Below are 18,277 nucleotides of genomic sequence, written 5' to 3'. Positions count from 1 at the left end.
CACATTGGCAATTTGCTAGTAGGTGGAGGACTGTTCAAACTCAGGAATTCATGGTTCAATTCTAGTTTCTGGAGTTTTCTACTCAGACTCTTCTGTCCCCATCCCCCAAGCCTTCTTGTTTTCTTCTGCTCCTATCTAACCCCGCCCCTACCCCAGACTATTGTCCCCAACCCTCTGCATCTGAACCAAGTTTTATCCTCCCTTCTCCATACTGCTTGGGAGCCAGTAGGAGCATTGACAATAGAGGATTGACAGGATAGAGTCCCCATGTTCTCACACTGATGCCCCTGCAACTAGTAAGTACAACTGAAACAGAGAATCCTGCTCAGGCCCTTGTGTCCTGGGCTGGAGCATACTCAGTGCCAATCAGAGAAATGTTCTGCCAAATAAACAAGCCTCTACTAAACAGACAAATTATGATTTTTCATACTAGTAGTTCAGCCGAGCTTGGGTAAATTTTCCACAGAGACAGCAAATTTCAATTCCCTGTAACAAAGCATGGAGACACTACAGCTTCTGAGAATATTCTGAAGATGTTCTATAATGGGCAAAGTTAGGCATCATAACTTTCACTTTTAGTGAACACACAATCGCTATTTAGATTCACATTGAACCTCATGTCAGCATGTCACTTGATTTACTAATCCAGGATTCTTTTACTTTAAAATGTTAAAGTATTCAAGGTCAATTTTTGAAATTCTTAGTGCAGCTTTTCATTCATGTGAGGCCTAGCTACCACTTAACAAGTGACTGATTTCTTATGGACCCTCACTTTTTATGAATAAAACAATGTGAATGAGAGCTTATGTACATGGGGAAATGTACTAACAACTATATGACATGCATCCGACGAAGTGGGTATTCACTCACGAAAGCTCATGTTCCAATATGTGTTAGTCTACAAGGTGCCACAGGACTCTTTGCTGCTTTTACAGATCCAGACTAACACGGCTACCCTTCTGATACTTAACATAACTATACTACTGCTGCAGATATATTGCTGTAACTTCCAGCATGTAAATCTTCTGAAAGAATGTCCACACAGGAAGTTACATCAGTACACTTGTAGCAATATATATTTTACTAGTACAATTACACTGGTATATTTCCTTGTGAAGAAAAGCCCTAAATCTTGGAGAGGATAAATAAAGATTTTTGAAGTTTAAGAGGCCCCTGATTGGCCCTCTCTTTTTTCATCCCTTCAAGGAGCAAATGCCCTGCTGTGATCCCAGGTAGGGTTGTACATCACTGGCTGTGATGTAAGATGTAACACCACCACCGGAGGCAGAAGCTGCCTCCACAGAAGAGACTGTTTTATGCATAAACAGCCACTGGAGCGCACCCTCAAAACTATTAGGATAATTCTGGAAATGGTTAATCACCTCTCAAATGCGAAAGAGGCTGACTAGGGGAAGATGAAAAGTACTTGGACTCTCCACCCACACAAAGGATGGTATAGCACTGAAGGGAGTGATGGGAAAAGGGATGTTCCAAGGAAATGCTCCAAGGAAGCTCAGTCAGCCGATAAGCTGACTTATCCCAAACTCTCCACCCTCAGGCAGGACCATCCCTACTCTCTCAAAGACCCTCTGATCTGCGATTGTGAAGGGATCAGAAAAGACATACTGTAAGCTTTACGCAGGACTGCATCTTCACATCTCCAAACTGACTTCACTAGACAGCTGAAATTCTGGTTTCTTCTCAAACCTTCCTCTTCGACTCTACTCCTCTTGGGGAGATTGCAGGGGTGGGGGCAGGGGAAGAGAGAGAAGAGGAGGAAATTTGACAGCTACTCAAACCCTCCTCAAACACACACTAGGTTTTTTGGATCCCTCTGCCTTTTTCATCTCAGCTGCAGATTGCATCATGCTCCTATTGCCATATATAATGCTTCAAGTAGCAGAAGAGTGAAACTAACCAGGTGTAAGGAGCAAAACCTGTTTCTCTTCTCTGCTCACCCACAGTAGTCAGAAACAGAATTTATGCCCCTGGTGCTTTTAAGGCAAGTGAAGCACATGTTGGAGCACAGACTACAACACCAAAACAAAGGCGGCTGAGGTAGTATCTTTTATTGGACCAACTTCTGTTGGGTAGAGACTCTTCTGAGCTTACAGAGCACTTTAGAGCTGTGTAAACTCAAAAGCATCTCTCTTATCCATGGAAGTTTGTCCCATGGAAGATACTACCTCTCTCAACTTGTCTCCCTAATATCCTGGGACTGACACAGCTACAACATTACATACAACAATGCAAGGTACCAAATTTTGTCATTTGAAATAGAAACTCCACAACATGAAGAAAAATGAAGCACAGCTTAACAGCGACATCTACTTCCCGAGCAAATGCAAGGAATGAAACATAACTCTTGACCTCTACGTACAAAACTAAGTATCCTGAACAGCTCTGCAGACAGACTTCATAAAAACTGAGGAATCACTTACTGCACCTCACATACTCCAGAAAGGACCACCGCAGACAAGAAATCACCACATGTTCCCACATACTGGAAGAAAAAAGATCAGGGAAGTCACCTGAAAATCATGCAAGAAATCTAACTATCAAGAAAAGCTAATGACAGCCATCCAACACAAATATAAGATGTGGAACCAACTACTCCACAACCTACAAAAGACTCTACCTCCAGGAGAAACCATGGCACCAATACCTACTAAATGAACACTACATGATGCCCGAACATCAAGACTACTGCTAATGAATCAAACTATCTGCACTCTCTAAGGGTAGGTCTACACTGCAACTGACAACGCACAACTGGCCTGTGCCCACAGACTCAGGCTCATACAGTTTGGACTAAGGGTCCTTTTAACTGCGGCGCAGACATTTGGGTTTATCTGGGCTTCAGCTGCAGCTCTGGGACCCTCCCACCTCACAGGGTCCTAGAGCCCATGCTCCAGCCCGAGCATTTACACCACCATTAAATAACCTCTTCACCCAAGCACCAGCCAAGGGTCTTTAATTACAGTGTAGACATGCCCTGAGGGACTGAACTTCTGCTCTGCCGCAGAACCGGATACCAGACTAAGAGCATGTCTACACTGCAATTGATGACCTATGTAACTACTGCAGTGGCTCATGTCCACATTACCCACTTTTCTGTCAGTGATGTGCGTCTTCACCACGAGCACTTCCACTGACTGAAGAGGGGTCATGTGTGCGCGCGGGAGGGAAAGGGAAAGAGGAGAGAGTACTGAGAGCCAGGCTTCTCACCTCTCCACTCCTAGGCGGGAGCAGGGGGGGGAAGCTGCCTGTGGTTTCTCGCCTCCAATGGTGAGATCTGCACCCAGAGTCCAGTTGGCTGCTGACCCCAGGGCTTCCAGAAGGGAGCCCAAGTGGCAGCCCAAGCCAAAAGCCTGGGTGGCAGCCTGGCTCATAGTAGAGACCCACTAGCAGCATGTCTGGGAGCCAGCTTTCTTGTCCATTTCATGCCACCAGCAGAATATTAGCCAACACCATAGATATAAGTAACACAGCATCTACACACAGACAAGAGCGAAGTTAACCAGGTGTAAGGAGCAAAATCTGTTTCTCTTCTCTCCTCACCCATAGTAATCAGAGACAGAATTTATGCCCCTGGTGCTTTTAAGGCAAGCGAAGCACATGTTGGAGCACAGACTGCAACATCAAAACACGGACACTGCGTCACCCTAACTACACTGACATAAGCCCTACGCCTCTCGTGGAGGTGGAGTTATATCATCAGTGTAGTAGGGCAATTACATCAGCGGCAGCAAGGCTGTAATGTAGACCAAGCCTCACGTGACTTTCTCTGTCCTCACCTTCCTTTCCTCCCTAGGACTTGAGGGGTGTTAACACATTTCAAGGTACCATCTAGCTTGAAGTTTCATTGTGTATTTAGCTGTGACGCTCTGAGGGGTAGTCTACACCGGAAGCGCTAGAGAGACTATGGCGAGAGGTGGTAGCTATATCAGTGGGAGAAAGTCTCCTGCCGACATAATGCTGTCTACATCAGCACTTAGGTCAGTGTAACTTGCCTTGCTCAGGTGCGTGGATTATTCACACTCCAAGCAACGTAAATTATACCGAAGTGGTAGCGTAGACAAGCGCTGAGTAAGTTTCCCAGTCCTGAAAAAGGGCTCTGTGTGAGCTTGAAAGCTTGTCTTTTGATAGCAGAAGTCTGTTCAATAAAAAAAAATATTACCTCACCCATCTTGTCTCCAATTCCTGGAACTGATACGGCTACAACATTGCATACATCAACACAATTCATTCTTGGCCTTCACAGTTGCCTATTTTAAAGCACAGTGGGCCTCTGAAGGTTAGTGACATTTTTTGTTAATTGTGGCTTTGCAAACAGTTATGTTTAATCTCAAGAAGTATGGACAGATACTTTGTCACCACCATACTATACAACTAGACCCCATTTGCTGAGACTCTAAAAGCCAGCTCCAGAGTCTAACGGACTCCAAGTATTATGAAAGAATGACACATACTGAAGGATCAAAGTGACTGGAAGGCTATCAGTGCAATTTCTAGCAAGCCGAAAAGGTTTAAAATTAGTTGTGTGCTGAACACCACTACTTCTTTGTGCAATCTGGACCTTAATTCACTTTTTAGAAAAATACTTGAGGTTCACTCACTCAATCAGGAACACACTGGAGTCTAAGAATTTTAGAGGTAATTTGCAGAAGTATTTTAAAACATTTTCCTTTTCACTTTGTGTGTGTTTCAAGAGTGTCTGAAAAATTTATTAGTCTTGGTCTATATTACAGGGTTAGAGTGACAGAAACTGCCTTGTGTCAACCTCACTATAGAATGTCTTCCCTTAAATTTGACTTCCACCAACGTAAGTGCTTCTCTGTGCCGAGTTAGTACTATACCACCATGTCCCCAAGCAGCGCTGAGTCATAACTGACGCAATTAGGTTAACGCAATGTCAGTATAGACACCATGCTGCTTGAGTCAACTATTACTGGTTTTCAAGAACTGTCCTACAATGCCCTACACTGACAATACAATCGATACAAGTGCTCCTGGTAAGGAAGCACACCATTGACTTAGGCAGCCAATGTGTACACACACAAGCTATTTAATATCTGAGGTGGCTATAATATGACATAAATTAGCTTGACATTTTGTAGTGTAGACACGGCCTTAATCTTTAAGCTCAAATATCAGCAGTGTCATGGTCTTACTGGAGAACCTGTGGGAGTTCTCAGGAACATTTATTGTAAGCTGGAACACATCAAGTGAAGGGGCCAGAGTAACAAAGCCTTCACTTATCCAAAATATTAGCCACTGTAGTTAATGACCTGTTAACAAAAACAATGGCAGAAAATCCCTTTCCCTCTTCTTTATCAACTTTCATTCTTTGCTCTTGCGATGCACCCTTTCACATCTCTCCAGGAATAAACCTTTTCTGAAGTATTTTACAAAAGAGGCATTACCACCAATTCAGCTGAAAATATGGTAACATTAGAGGTATTTTTTTTTTTTTTTTGGTAAAATCCCTGGTGTACACAATGGCCATAGTCAGCCTAGACAGGGCTGGAATTCCAAAAGTAATAACGAAAAGAGAAAAAAAGTCTAAAAACCTTTCAGGCTTCTGCCATAAAGCTGCAAGAAACAAGCAAGCTCAAAGTTTGTGCTTCAAAGATGACCTACAAAGAGATATCTTATTATCATCAATTGCTTTTTCCAGGATCTGTTTGACTGCTTAATACCCATTTTCTTATAACACCGCTTATTTGCCCAACCTTTTAACAAGCACACATTCTCCCAATTCGTGTAACAAGCTCAAACCCTTGCCTCCAAATCACATGATAAAGGCAAACAGAGCAAATCATTGATCAAGATATAAACATCACAACAAGGACTGCTGTATAGTGGCAATTCCCACCTTACTTGGAAGGAAGCCATTTTAAGAAACCTCAGCAACTACTTTTAATACCTCAAATAGCTATATTGGTACTAAATAAATACAGTGACTAAGAACTATAGGACCTCTTTTTCAGCTTGACATATTGAACAACCTTGGCATCTCAGTATATTTCTTCTTAGAACCTCTTACTGAAAACCAATGCAATAGATGCACAGGAAAGGTAGTTTATTATAAGAACGCACTAGAGGTGGGAAAATCTGTTTAAAGTCTGTTGAAACATTTGATTAATTTAAGGGGACACTTAGTTGCTTCTGTGTTTGTATTGTTACAAAAATCTAAAGTTACTAAAACTAAAAAAGATTAGACAAAACTTCTGTCCCGTCCCCCCAATTTGTGTACTCCACATATATGTACACAGTGCTATCAGAGTCAATTTCACTATTTGTCTTGCATAACCAGTTTTCCTTTATTTGTGTAGGGTTCTCAAACAGCAACAGAATAAAACTTAAATTAGAAAAATGATAGTAGAGCAAAAATTTGTTAGAGGGGCTCTGGAGCAAGACTAATTTTTAAAGTATGATTTCAAGTTACTAACCCTTTATCAGGTGTGAATGGACAACTTGCCTCAACAAATCTGCCCTTCATTTGAATCGGCTTTTTAATCCTGCCCCTGCGCTCTCTCCAGAACTATTAGACTGAAGAAAAAAACTTTTCCTGAACAATATTATGGCATCCTTGGTCCCACAGTGCACAGACAGATTATTAGTATTTTAATTTCCTTATTTTAAGAGTAGCTGCAATAAAAATTGTCTGATGTAGTCAGATTCCCATTAGATCAAAACCATCTCACTTCTCTGGGCAGAAACTGACGTAGTTTGCACTGGAAAATAATCTCAAACTGCCACTAAACTGAAAGCTACCTAGTACCAGTACATTGGTAGTAATGTAGTGTGTGTAAAAAGTTAATGCTGTCAGTTATAACATTTTCATTCCAAATACCGAAAGTCAGTATTCTGTTTTAATGTTAATTTAATCCTTAAACAAGAAAACAGTAGCTTCAAGGTTAAAACTGAAGATTCGATGAATTGAAGATTCTTTCCTAAAAAGTTACCCCAAAATACATAGCCTAATGCAGTGGTCCCCAATGCGGTGCCCAAGGGTGCCACGGCGCCCACTGGGGCATCGATGTGCACCTGCATACTGGCCGGTGGACAAGCATCCGCCGAAAAGCAGCCTCACCAAGAGGCATCGCTGCCAAAATACCGCTGATTTTCAGCGGCATTTCAGCAGCAATGCCTCTTGACATTGCTGCTTCTCAGCGGCATTTCGGTGGATGCTTGTCCACCAGCCAGTGTCCTTGTTGGCTCGTCTGCCACCCAGAAAAGGTTGGAGACCACTGACCTAATGTTTTCACGCATTCTAAAATGCAACTTCAAAATGGTTGTTGAAGTGCCAAGTCAATATTAGATAGCCTTTGTAAATAAATGAAAGGTAGGCTTATCCTAAATCCCAACTTTTCAGAACAAATTTCTATGTTAGCAAGACCTGAAAGTCTATTTTTACTTACCTGCCAAGCCCCAAGTTTAATATTTTGGTTCACTTCAAAGAACATGGTCCTTAACAAAGGAATCAAACCAGATCAGGAATTGAAAGAAAAATGCCTCTCCTTTGTGTGTTTGTGATGTCATCTGCTGAAGACAATGAACTCTGACCTTGGCAGGTAAAATTTCTACAGACTTGCAAATTAGATTGAATCAGGTATGTACATTTACAGTGCTCTGAGGTCTTGGACATGCATTTTGCAGCCCTGACTAGTGCCAAGCACATACTATAAGGAAGCATGGAGTTTCAAAGTCTGATCTATTGCACCACAAAAGCTAGAAACTGATGTCTGGATGAGTTTGCCAGGCCTAGAAAGCATCTCAGAATCCCAAATTACAGATAAAGGATTCATCTAACTATAATGGTCTCAGATGGCAACTGTGGAAAATCAAGTCATAACTGTAAACAGAACAAATATGGACACACATCTTGCAGCCTGGTTTGGCTACATTAGTTGAAAATGGTTATCATTTCCAACCACTAACCTTGGACAGGAAAGATCTGAACCCCTGGACATACTTTTATTATTAGTCATGTTTATTAAGACAGTGCTTAAAAACTATCCAAGAATGCGGCCCCATTTTGTAAGGGACTGTAGACAGTCCCTACACTCCAAAAATCTTACACTGTAAATGTACCAACTTTTTAAAAATGTGCTAATGCTCCAAGTAAGATAGCAGGTTAAGTATAGATTATGCATTTGAGAGTTTGTCTTGATTTATACTTGACAATTCCTCGGACCTAAAGAAGTCTGAGTTCAGGATGCATTTCACTTGCATACACTGGTGACAAAGCATACCATGGAGTCTCCCAGCTGCATTTTAATTTAAGTTATATCATCCACAGTTACAGTGGAAACAAGTTTTGGTGGCAAGTTTTCCAGAAACTAAAGTGTTTTAAGAGTGTCATTTTAATTCAAATCTACACATTGTCCTACTTAAAACAACAGTTTTGAATTTAAGAGTTTTGTTATCAGGGTGTAAGCAATAAATTAAGACACAGTAACCACATTATACTCCTGTTAGATAACCAAACCAGTAAGTCAAGACACCAGACCTCCACAGTAAGAGGTGTCAAGTTACTGTAATATTTAAGAAAAATATGACAAACCCTAATCACTGCATCCAAAATTGACATTTTCAGTGCACGATTTAATGGCACTCTGAGTTTCTGGTTTGTTGGCAAGCTGTAAAGCGACAAAGACAAAAATCATCCATCCAGTCTCAAAATATTTAAAATGCCGTAACGCTTGTAAGTACAGATCAACACCAATTTAGAGCTTAAGCTATTTATTTTTAAATCATGCTTATCATTAAGACCCCAACAGTTTGGGAGTTTAGATGTTGCACTGTAACACTAAACCTTTGTTCCACAGGAATGTCAAAACTGAAATTGAGATGGTTTACAAATTACTTAAACCCCACCCTCTGCCACTAACCTGCCTCTCTAGAAAGGTTAAACTTCCATCACCTCAACTTTTTTTTCTGAGTTAGCTGTAAAGTTACTCCACCCTGCTGGATTGTGCAAGGATGAAATACTCAATACATCATCATCACAGTCTTCCGCCCCCAATACAGCAAGAGGTAAAAAGCCATTCCTCTACGACATTATGAAAGCGGTAGGTTTCCAGGGGGAAGTGGAAATCTAGAGGAAAAGGAGCAGCTGCTGCTGTGCAGTGAGAGTTGACGGGAGCGTGGACGTGTGTGTGTGTGTGTGTGTGTGTGATGTTATTGCAGAAAGCAAGAGACCCGGAAAGAGCCTGAACTAGGCAAACCCGCCGCCATCTTACAATGCGGGAAAGAAGTTACACGCCAGGGAAGAGAAACCAGTCTGGCCAGGAGGCGGATTCCCCCCTCGGGAAGGAGCGACCCAGCACTGACTATCCCTGCGATGTAAATACAGCCACAGCACAGCCAGGGAAATCAATAACATCACCAGCGCAAGAGATGGAGGCGAGAAGCCGACACCGTCTCTGCGCCGGGTGACACTGACATTTAGAGCCCTTGCCCGGGTCCTCCAGACAACTCGGTGACTGCGACAAAAAGGGCTCCCGGGCGACATCACCCGCTCTCCCCACCTCGTCCCGCACAGCCAGCCCGGGCCCCGGAAGGAGATCAGGCCCCCTGCTCTTCACCGCGGGGGGAGGGGAGTCACCCGCCCCGGCCGGAGGCCTCCCTCACTCCCCACCCAGAGCCGGGGGCACCGCGCACACACCAGGCAACACCTCCACCCCCCCCCAGCCGTGCGGGACCCAATAACCCCGAGCGACAGCAACACCGCCCCAGGGACTCGCCCCCCCGGGGCCTGACGCGCAGCCCCGGCGTCGGCCGGGGCAGGGGGAGGGGGGCAGCGCCGTCTCCCCGGCCCGGCCCTCGCTCACCTTGTTGATGCGTTTGAGCGCCATTGTGTGTGTGCGCGCCGCCGCCCGCCGGGCCTGTCTCTGCGCCGCGGTGACTCCGGGCTCCGCTCGCGCTGAGGGGGGAGGGGGATAGTGGCGTCTCTCCTTCCTCCGGAAACAGCCAGGGGCGCCCGCCCGCACGGAGCGCAGCCGCCCACAGCCTCCTCCCGACGGGCGGGTCCGGCCCCCTTCTTCAGAGAGCGCTGGCTGCTGCCGCCTCGGGGAGGACAGACGATGAGCTGCGCCGCCGCCAGCGAAGAAACCGAGCTCAGCCCCCTGCACAGCCGCCGCCGGTGGCGAGGCCGAGGAAGAAAGGAGGGGACAGGAGGCACCGCCCCCCGCTCCCGGGGGCGGGTCACTGAGGAACCTCGCCTGCACCCCCCTCTGACTGGAGCAGGGAGGAACGCGCTAACCGCCGCCGCTGCCGCCTGGGAATCTGCGCACGCGCTACCAAGCCTGCTGGAACTGGGGCAGTCGCGGGGAGACTCAGGCTCGTGCAAGTTGCGCGCATGCGCCTTGTAGAGCTGCGGGGGTGGGGGGAATTAAGAGGTGGGGAAGGCTCGTAGTGTCTCTCTCGCGAGAGTAAGACCGCACTCGTGCCTGTTCTGGGGAGGGGAAAGAGGCGCCGCTTCGCCAATCAGAATCCCGTGCTTCCCTTTTCGCAGACAATGTGAAACCGGCGCACTAGGCGGGCCCCAGTTTCTCCCTGCGCTTGAGTAGGCGGTCTGTCCTTCGCTGTGCGGGCAACGGGCAGCCCACAGAGCTAAGGCTCTTGTCGGGCCTGCGAGTCTCCCACCTGCCCCGCTCGTGGGCATTCCTTAGTCCCCGCCCCGGCGTTCGTCAGCGCCGTGTTCACAAAATGGCCGTCGAGAGCCCATCTGCGTTCGTGTGTTGCTAACCTCGTACTGGTATCCCTCCGCTCAGCCGCTGCGAAGGGGAAACACCCCCCGGCGGCGCTAGAGGAGGAGTGCACGCATGCTCCTCCCCTTCCTGTTTGTCTCCCTCGACCCAGGGTGTGTTTCCAGTCCCCTGTACCGCCAGTGTAGACGTAGTAGGTTGGTACCTCGTTTAGTCGAGGTCAATCGTGTCCCGAGTTGGGCTCTTCTGACCGGGTTACACTGGGGTACAGTTATGCTGCCTTGCTTGCTAGGATTGCTGGATATACAGACACAGCTTGATTAGGGATGCTAACTTTCTAATTGCATAAAACCCAATACTCTTCTTCTGCCCTGAGGTCCTGCCCCTGCTCACTCCATCCCCACTCCCTCTAGCTCCATAATTTAAGATTTTTAAGAGCAGGTTAGACAAACAGCTGTCAGTGACAGCTTTCAGAGTGGTAGCTCTGTTAGGTTGTATCAGCAAAAAGAAGGAGGAGTCCTTGTGGCACCTTAGAGACTAACAAATGTATTTGGGCATAAGTTTTCTGGGGGCAAAACCCACTTCATCAGATGTATGCAGTGGAAAATACAGAAGGAAGCTCTATATGTTACAGAGAATATGAAAAAAATGGGGGTTGTCATACCAACTAATTTAATTTAATTTGCAGTTTCTCATTGGAGTCTGTTTTTGAAGTTTTTTTTGTTGAAGAATTGCCACTTTTAGGTCTGTAATTGAGTGTCCAGGGAAGTTGAAGTGTTCTCTGACTGATTTTTGCGTAGAAACTGTCCGGTTTGGACAGTGTACATGGCAGAGGGGCATTGCTGGCATATGATGGCATATATCACATTGGTAGATGTGCAGGTGAATGAGCAACTGATGGTGTGGCTGATGTGATTAGGTCCTATTCAAGGGACATACCTATTAAGGGACACCATCATAGGACATCACATCAGCTACAGCTGCCGCTGCCATTATGCAGCACAGAGACCAGGTCAGGCCAGCTCTGCAGCTGCGCTACCCCAGGAGCTCACAGCCCCATCTGGCGCATTGTGAGTTGGGGCTGCAGCGGAGAGGGGACAGTGGGGGAGGGACTGAGGGTGAGCCTCCCAGGCCAAGAGTTCAGGGGGTGGGCAGGATGGTCCCACGGGCCGTAGTTTGCTCATCCCGGTCTACATAATACTTAGTGTTGCATTGAGTGCAGGGGACTGGACTAGACCTCTCGCTGGAGGTCTTTCCAGTCCTACAATTCTATGATGGGAGTTCACACATCAGGACTATTATTTCAGGCTGCCTGCAGACCAAAGCAGACAACACTTTTGGCAGGCTACCTTTGTTAACCATGAGGACTAGAAACCTTATTAAAAAAATAGTTTAGATTTGAAAGAATCTGACTCTGCCCCTTCATTCACAAATGTGTCAGATGGGCAATGTGTTTGACACGTCTGCTCTGCTTAAGTATACTTAAGTAAATATTAAGTCCTGATGTCTCCAAGTAACAAATTGGGGCTTGTTTTATGTGATCACAATTTATCTTGTGCTCCAGTATGATCTTCAGAGAATGTGGTCAGCAGAAAGTCAAGTCTCTGGAGAAGGCTAGGTGCATGTTGCAGACAGAGGCTCCTCTGAGAATGGAACATGAGGTCCCTTTAGGTTGACCAGACTCCCAATATTAGGGCCTTCATCTTATATAGGCAACTATGCCTCCCTCCAAAAAAGTGTCCCGATTTTTTTGTACTTGCTATCTGGTCATCCTAGGGCCCTTGCAGCAGCAAGAGCTGGGAGGATGCTGAGAATGGAATAAGAAGCCCTCTGTAGGACGGCAGGTATGATGCAGAGACTTGGTTTATTTATTTTACAAGCACATCATAGTGGTAAAGCCAAAAATACAACTGTATGCCTGCCTCTTTAGGGGGCAGAGCTGTGGCTCAAGCAAGTATTTTAAAAAGGGTCTTCACTCTTCCAAGATTTTGAAAATGACACCTACTTCAAGCATTATGTCCATTTCTTTTCTAGGAATGGACATAATGGGTGGTGATACCTGGATCCTCAAGCACTTAGAGCCATTCTCTCTGGAATTAACTTGATTATCACACCAAGATCCATGGACTACTTTAAGTCTCCCAGAGCACTTTCAATGACCCATGGAGCTGCTGCTTCTATCCTGGTGGAGTATCTGGTCAGTCTTAACCAGTGATGCTTCCTGTCTAAAAGTTTATAGAGCCTTTTTTTAAATAGGTAACTCAGAACAAGGCTGCTTTTTAACTTTGTATTAGATGCTTCTACTTGTGTAAATTCAATCATACTTAGATTTTTGAGGCAAGAACCTTACCCCATTTTGGTGAAGTAGCAAACATGTAAGAGGACAAAATCAAACTGCATACTGACCTGGAGAGATTAGAGAAACGGAGTTTTCAGGAAATTATGGGAGGTTCACTGTTAACAACTGTGATATCCAGGGAAAATAAATAACCAGCATACATACATAACTGAGGAGCGTAACCAAACAGCCATATCCATTTCAGTGATTTGAGTTTGTTTTCATTATGTTGTCTTTAGTATTGCTCTGATATTACTTTTCTGTGTACCCAAGGAGTCTAGTTGCTGCAGAAGAGATGTGGGACCAGAAGGGGAAGTGTCCACAAGAAAATCTCAATCTTTAAAAATGTTTCCCAATATAAAAAAGTTTGAGAAGAACTGGGTGTCATAAACAGATAGTTAAGGGTTAATGTCTCTTTTACCTGTAAAGGGTTAACAAGCTCAGTGAACCTGGCTGACACCTGACCAAAGGACAAATCGGGGACAAGATACTTTCCAATCTTGGTGGAGGGAAGCCTTTGTTTTGTGCTTTTTGGGGTGTTCTTTGTTCTCTCTTGGGGCTAAGAGAGGCCAGACATGCAACCAGGTTCCTCCAATCTTTCTGGAACAGTCTTCCATGTTCAAAATAGTAAGTATTAGCTAGAAAAGGCAGATTAGATTTATGTTTTTCTTTATTTGCAAATGTGTATTTTACTGGAAGGATTTTTACCTCTGTTTTCTGTAACTTGTATCTCATGCTAGGGGGGAGGGAGTCCCTCTGGTCTATGTAAAGCTGAGACCCTGTAAACATTTTCCATCTTGATTTTACAGAGATAATTTTTACTTTTTCTTTCTTTAATTAAAAGCTTTTCTTTTAAGAACCTGATTGATTTTGTCCTTGTGTAAGACCCAAGGGGATTGGGTCTGAACACACCAGGGATTGGTGGAGGGAAAGGAGAAAGGGGGAAGGTGAATTTCTCTCTGTTTTAAGATTCAAGGAGTTTGAATCACAGTAATCTCTCAGGGTAACCCAGGGAGGGGAAAATCTGGGAGGGGAAAGGTAGGGGAATGGTTTATTTCCCCTTGTTTTAAGACTGAAGGGGTTTGGGTCTTGGTCTCCCCAGGGAAGGTTTCGGGGCGACAAGGAGTGCACCAGACACTGAAATCTCTGGTTGGTGGCAGCGCTATCAGATCTAAGCTAGGAATTAAGTTTAGAGGAGTACATGCAGGTCCCCACTTTCTGGACGCTAAAGTTCAAAGTGGGAAAGAGACCCTGACACTGGGTTATACGATAAACACATTGAAAACAATATTCTGCCTTATAAAATTAAATGTTTTTTTAATATGGGACTGATATGTAGCTGTTAAGGGATTTTAGCAAGTGTGGCCCTAGGGAAAAAAAAGTTGTTTTTCTGTGTGATAAATTTTATCCATTCCTAGCATCTTCTTTGCTCCTATTCCTTTTGTTACCCAGCTTCTTGCATCCGCACTATACCATATAATCATTATTACTGTATTCTACAGATGTGGTCTAAACCACATCTTTCATTAGTGTCTCTACAATGTTTTGGGACATTACTATATAGCATGCATCTGTGTGATTTTTCTTGCTAATTTAAGTGTGCAAGAATGGTTATCCTGGTATACATCTTGTTTTTGTGTGCTATTTCAAAGATCATACATCAAAATAAAAATATATTTGAAAGTGTGATCTCATGTACATGTGATAAAATAAAAATAAGTACTGAGAATGGTTTCATTTGTGGTCATTGGTTTGTAATAGATTTTCATTTCTGTAAATAAGTTAGGTTCATGTTAGGTGAATAATAAGTTCATGTTAGATGAATATACATGATTAAATAAAAAATAAGTAGTTTGCATGCTCAGTTAAAAGCAATTAAATACATAGTAGTATGTTATGTAACACGATACTTGAGATTTTAATTCACAAAAGGCAAGCACATTTAAAGTTATGTTATTAATTGGTTTAGAACAGGGGTCAGCAACCTTTCAGAAGTGGTATGCTGAGTCTTCATTTATTCACTCTAATTTAAGGTTTCACATGCCAGTAATACATTTTAATGTTTTTAGAAGGTCTCTTTTTATAGGTCTATAATATATAACTAAACTATTGTTTTATGTAAAGTAAATAAGGTTTTTAAAATGTTTAAGAAGTTTCATTTAAAATTAAATTAAAATGCAGAGTTCCCCGGACCAGTGGCTAGGACCCGGGCAGTGTGAGTGCCACTGAAAATCAGCTCGTGTGCTGCCTTTGGCACCCGTGCCATAGGTTCCCTACTCCTGATTTAGTTATAAACAAATAAAAACAGGGCACTGTCCAAGGTTTTAGCTCCCCTGCCATAAATTACAAAAACATATAATATTAAACCACTGGCAGAACAAACTCTCTCCTACCAGTCTGATGTCTCTCAAATCTTTTATCAATGCTATATATATTTATCAGCTTTCAAAATTATCATGAATAGTCAGTAACTCATTGATCTCAACAAGAATAATTAGGTTAGTAAAGACTAGTTGTGCAAGTAAGGGTTTGCAGGTTCAGGCCCTATTATGAAAGTCTTTGCAGAGCTTTGCAATGCTGACATAAAGTAATGAAGACCATATGAAGTAATGGAAAATACTAGTGAGACAAGTTATGATTGCTGTAGGAACAAAGAATATGGATTTCCTGATTTATATACATTTAGTATTTTAACCTTAATGTATTTGCCTGTAAATATTAGTATTTTGAATGTGGTTCATTTTATTTTGACTTTTAAGATCAATCCTAAAAAAATAGTGGTGGGATTGTCACATATGTAATTTAGCCAATCCCTACACAGCTATGATTTGTTCATTTATATACCACCATGATATTTATTTAAAAGTTTCAAAAGTAGTAGTAGTTTTTTTCTTCAGACATTGAAACACTGAGTTCCTGGCCACAATGTCACATTTGTGACTGAGAGGCCTCTGACATCATAGCTATGAGATATGACTTGCTTGTTAAATAGTTGAGTACTAAACTATATATTGCAGCACTGTTTTAAAAACAATTTATAAACAACAATAAAAAACCACACATCTCTCATCAGGTATCTTCATAACATCTCAAACATGCTGTAATACTTTACCGCTGTCAAACCTGTATTAAATATTGTGTAAGTTGAATTACATGTATAGGAAATATTTATGTTGTGATACAGTCGCCATTGTCTACATTGTGCTACTTTATCATCTTCTACAGAGCCACACTAAGCCAAATTCTGAAATTCTTACTCCAGCAAAAGTCTAATTACATGATGTTTGAAGTTTTAAATCCAAACAGTTTTTGAGTCATGAAAGGGCATTTGAACAATTTTCTTCAAGTGGGAAAACCCATCAAGTTTTCATACACTACTAACTTAAAAATTATGGAAGAGATTTTCTTCAGAATTTCTATAGACACAAAAAAAGAACAATTCAATTTCAAGAATACCTTCTCAAACATGACTACAGCCATATCTGGAGCATCGCTACAATAAAACTAGAAGCAATGGCCTAAAGCTAAGAAAGGAAAAGTTTAGACTACACATGGCGAGGGATGGGGGGGTTGTCTTAAAAGTACAAGCCTAGAACAGTAGCATAGATTTACAGTGGAGTTGGTTGGGGTACTCTCAGTTCAAATATTCAAAAACTTATGTAAGACTGTTCAGTATGTGTAATGTGGCAATAAAAAATGCACTGAGGTGTGAGCCAGATGGGGCAGTCAGTATTATTGGAGTAGCTGCGACTCCACATTCAGATAAATTACACTACCCAAGTGCTCATTGGACCTCAGTTCTTCCTATAATGTCTGGTCTTTGTTTTGTTTTCAAATAGGCAAAAACTGATATTACTGTTAGATCCCACAGTAGAATCTATAATCTGAGGACAATGCATTTGCACTTGATCAAAAGACCATTTAAATCAGTAAGAGACATCTTGGGAAAAATATATATATACTCGTGAAGTAAAGTGGATAATTTAGTTCTTTGTAGACAGAAATACTATTCTTCCATTATATGTGGCACTAGAGAGAGAAATTAGATTTGCGAAGGTTTTTGTGATTCAGGAGGTTTAAAATCTTGGTAGTATAATGTTACTTGACACTTAGACCCAGATTCAGCAAAGCACATGCTTAACTTCAAGCACACAAATAGTCTCATGAAAATGGTTAAATGCTTTGCTGAATAGATGCCTTATATAGCATCTTCCATTTGATGATCTCAAAGTACTTTGCTGACTATAATAAGGTAGGTACTCCAAGTATTGTTATCCCCATTTTAGAGACAGAGACTAGAATTACAGAGAGGTTATGTAACTTGCCCAAGGTCAAACAGGAAGTCTGTAACAAAACCAGGAATAGAACACAGAATGGAGGAGAGGGAGAATGCTCTACTTTGGGAATATACTTCAGGTTGCTTTGGTACTACCAAAATGGATATCACGGTCCAATTCACAAGGATATGCTGGACTAAAACTGCAGTAACAAATTAATTCAGTGAAGTTACATTGGTAGAAAACAAACACCACTGTGGTGAATCAGGCCCTCTAAAGATATTTAAAATATGTCTTTAACAATATTATAACATCTCACACTATAAACCTGACATTTAAAAACTGTAATTTTCACCATTTGTTATTGTTTAAATATTTCCATTTCATTTGGAAACATTTGGTATGGTTCTCATTTACACGAAGGCTACTTTTTACCTCTCTGGCAGCAAAGGGGCCTTTACCCTCTTAGCCCTGGTCTACACTACGAGTTTAGGTCAAATTTAGCAGCGTTAGATCGATTTAACTCTGCAGCCATCCACACGCCGAAGCCATTTTTGTCAACTTAAAGGACTCTTAAAATTGATTTCTGTACTCCTCCACGATGAGGGGGGTTAGTGCTGAAATTGACCCTGCTGGGTCGAATTTGGGGTAGTGTGAACGGAATTTGACAGTATTGGCCTCCGGGAACTATCCCAGAGTGCTCAGTTGTGACCGCTGTGGACAGCACTCTCAAGTCAAATGCACTGGCCAGGTAGACAGGAAAAGCCCTGCGAATTTTTGAATTTCATTGCCTGTTTGGCGAGCATGGCAAGCTGATCAGCAGAGGTGACCATTGAGTACCAGAATCGCAAAAGAGCTCCAGCGTGGACCAAATGGGAGGTACTGGATCTGATTGCTGTATGGGGAGATGAATCCGTGCTATCAGAACTCTGTTCCAAAAGATG

The 18,277-nt window shown here is 43.0% G+C and overlaps 1 protein-coding gene and 1 long non-coding RNA gene across 3 annotated transcripts in view; one reads left to right on the top strand and one right to left on the bottom strand.

Moving 5' to 3' along the window:
- UBE2D3 (ubiquitin conjugating enzyme E2 D3) overlaps nucleotides 1-10,707 on the bottom strand; it is a 30,344-nt gene extending 19,637 nt beyond the window's left edge. Inside the window, exon 1 of one of the 2 annotated variants that reach the window (XM_050944551.1) lies at nucleotides 9,843-10,707. In XM_050944551.1, the coding sequence (XP_050800508.1) occupies nucleotides 9,843-9,866 (24 nt within the window). In that variant the 5' untranslated portion in view covers nucleotides 9,867-10,707. The remainder of the gene's footprint in view (nucleotides 1-9,842) is intronic. The other variant, XM_050944552.1, reaches the window with a different exon arrangement.
- Nucleotides 10,708-10,948: 241 nt separating this feature from the next.
- Nucleotides 10,949-14,787, top strand: LOC127046907 (uncharacterized). The gene is made up of 2 exons (XR_007773250.1): nucleotides 10,949-12,915; nucleotides 13,330-14,787. It is a non-coding gene; the product is annotated as an uncharacterized LOC127046907 (long non-coding RNA).
- Nucleotides 14,788-18,277: the final 3,490 nt, after the last annotated feature.

Source organism: Gopherus flavomarginatus, chromosome 3 (assembly GCF_025201925.1).
Source record: "Gopherus flavomarginatus isolate rGopFla2 chromosome 3, rGopFla2.mat.asm, whole genome shotgun sequence".
Classification (NCBI taxonomy): domain Eukaryota; kingdom Metazoa; phylum Chordata; order Testudines; family Testudinidae; genus Gopherus; species Gopherus flavomarginatus.
Note: the sequence above shows the minus strand (reverse complement) of the source record. Positions and strands in the feature narration are given on the sequence as shown.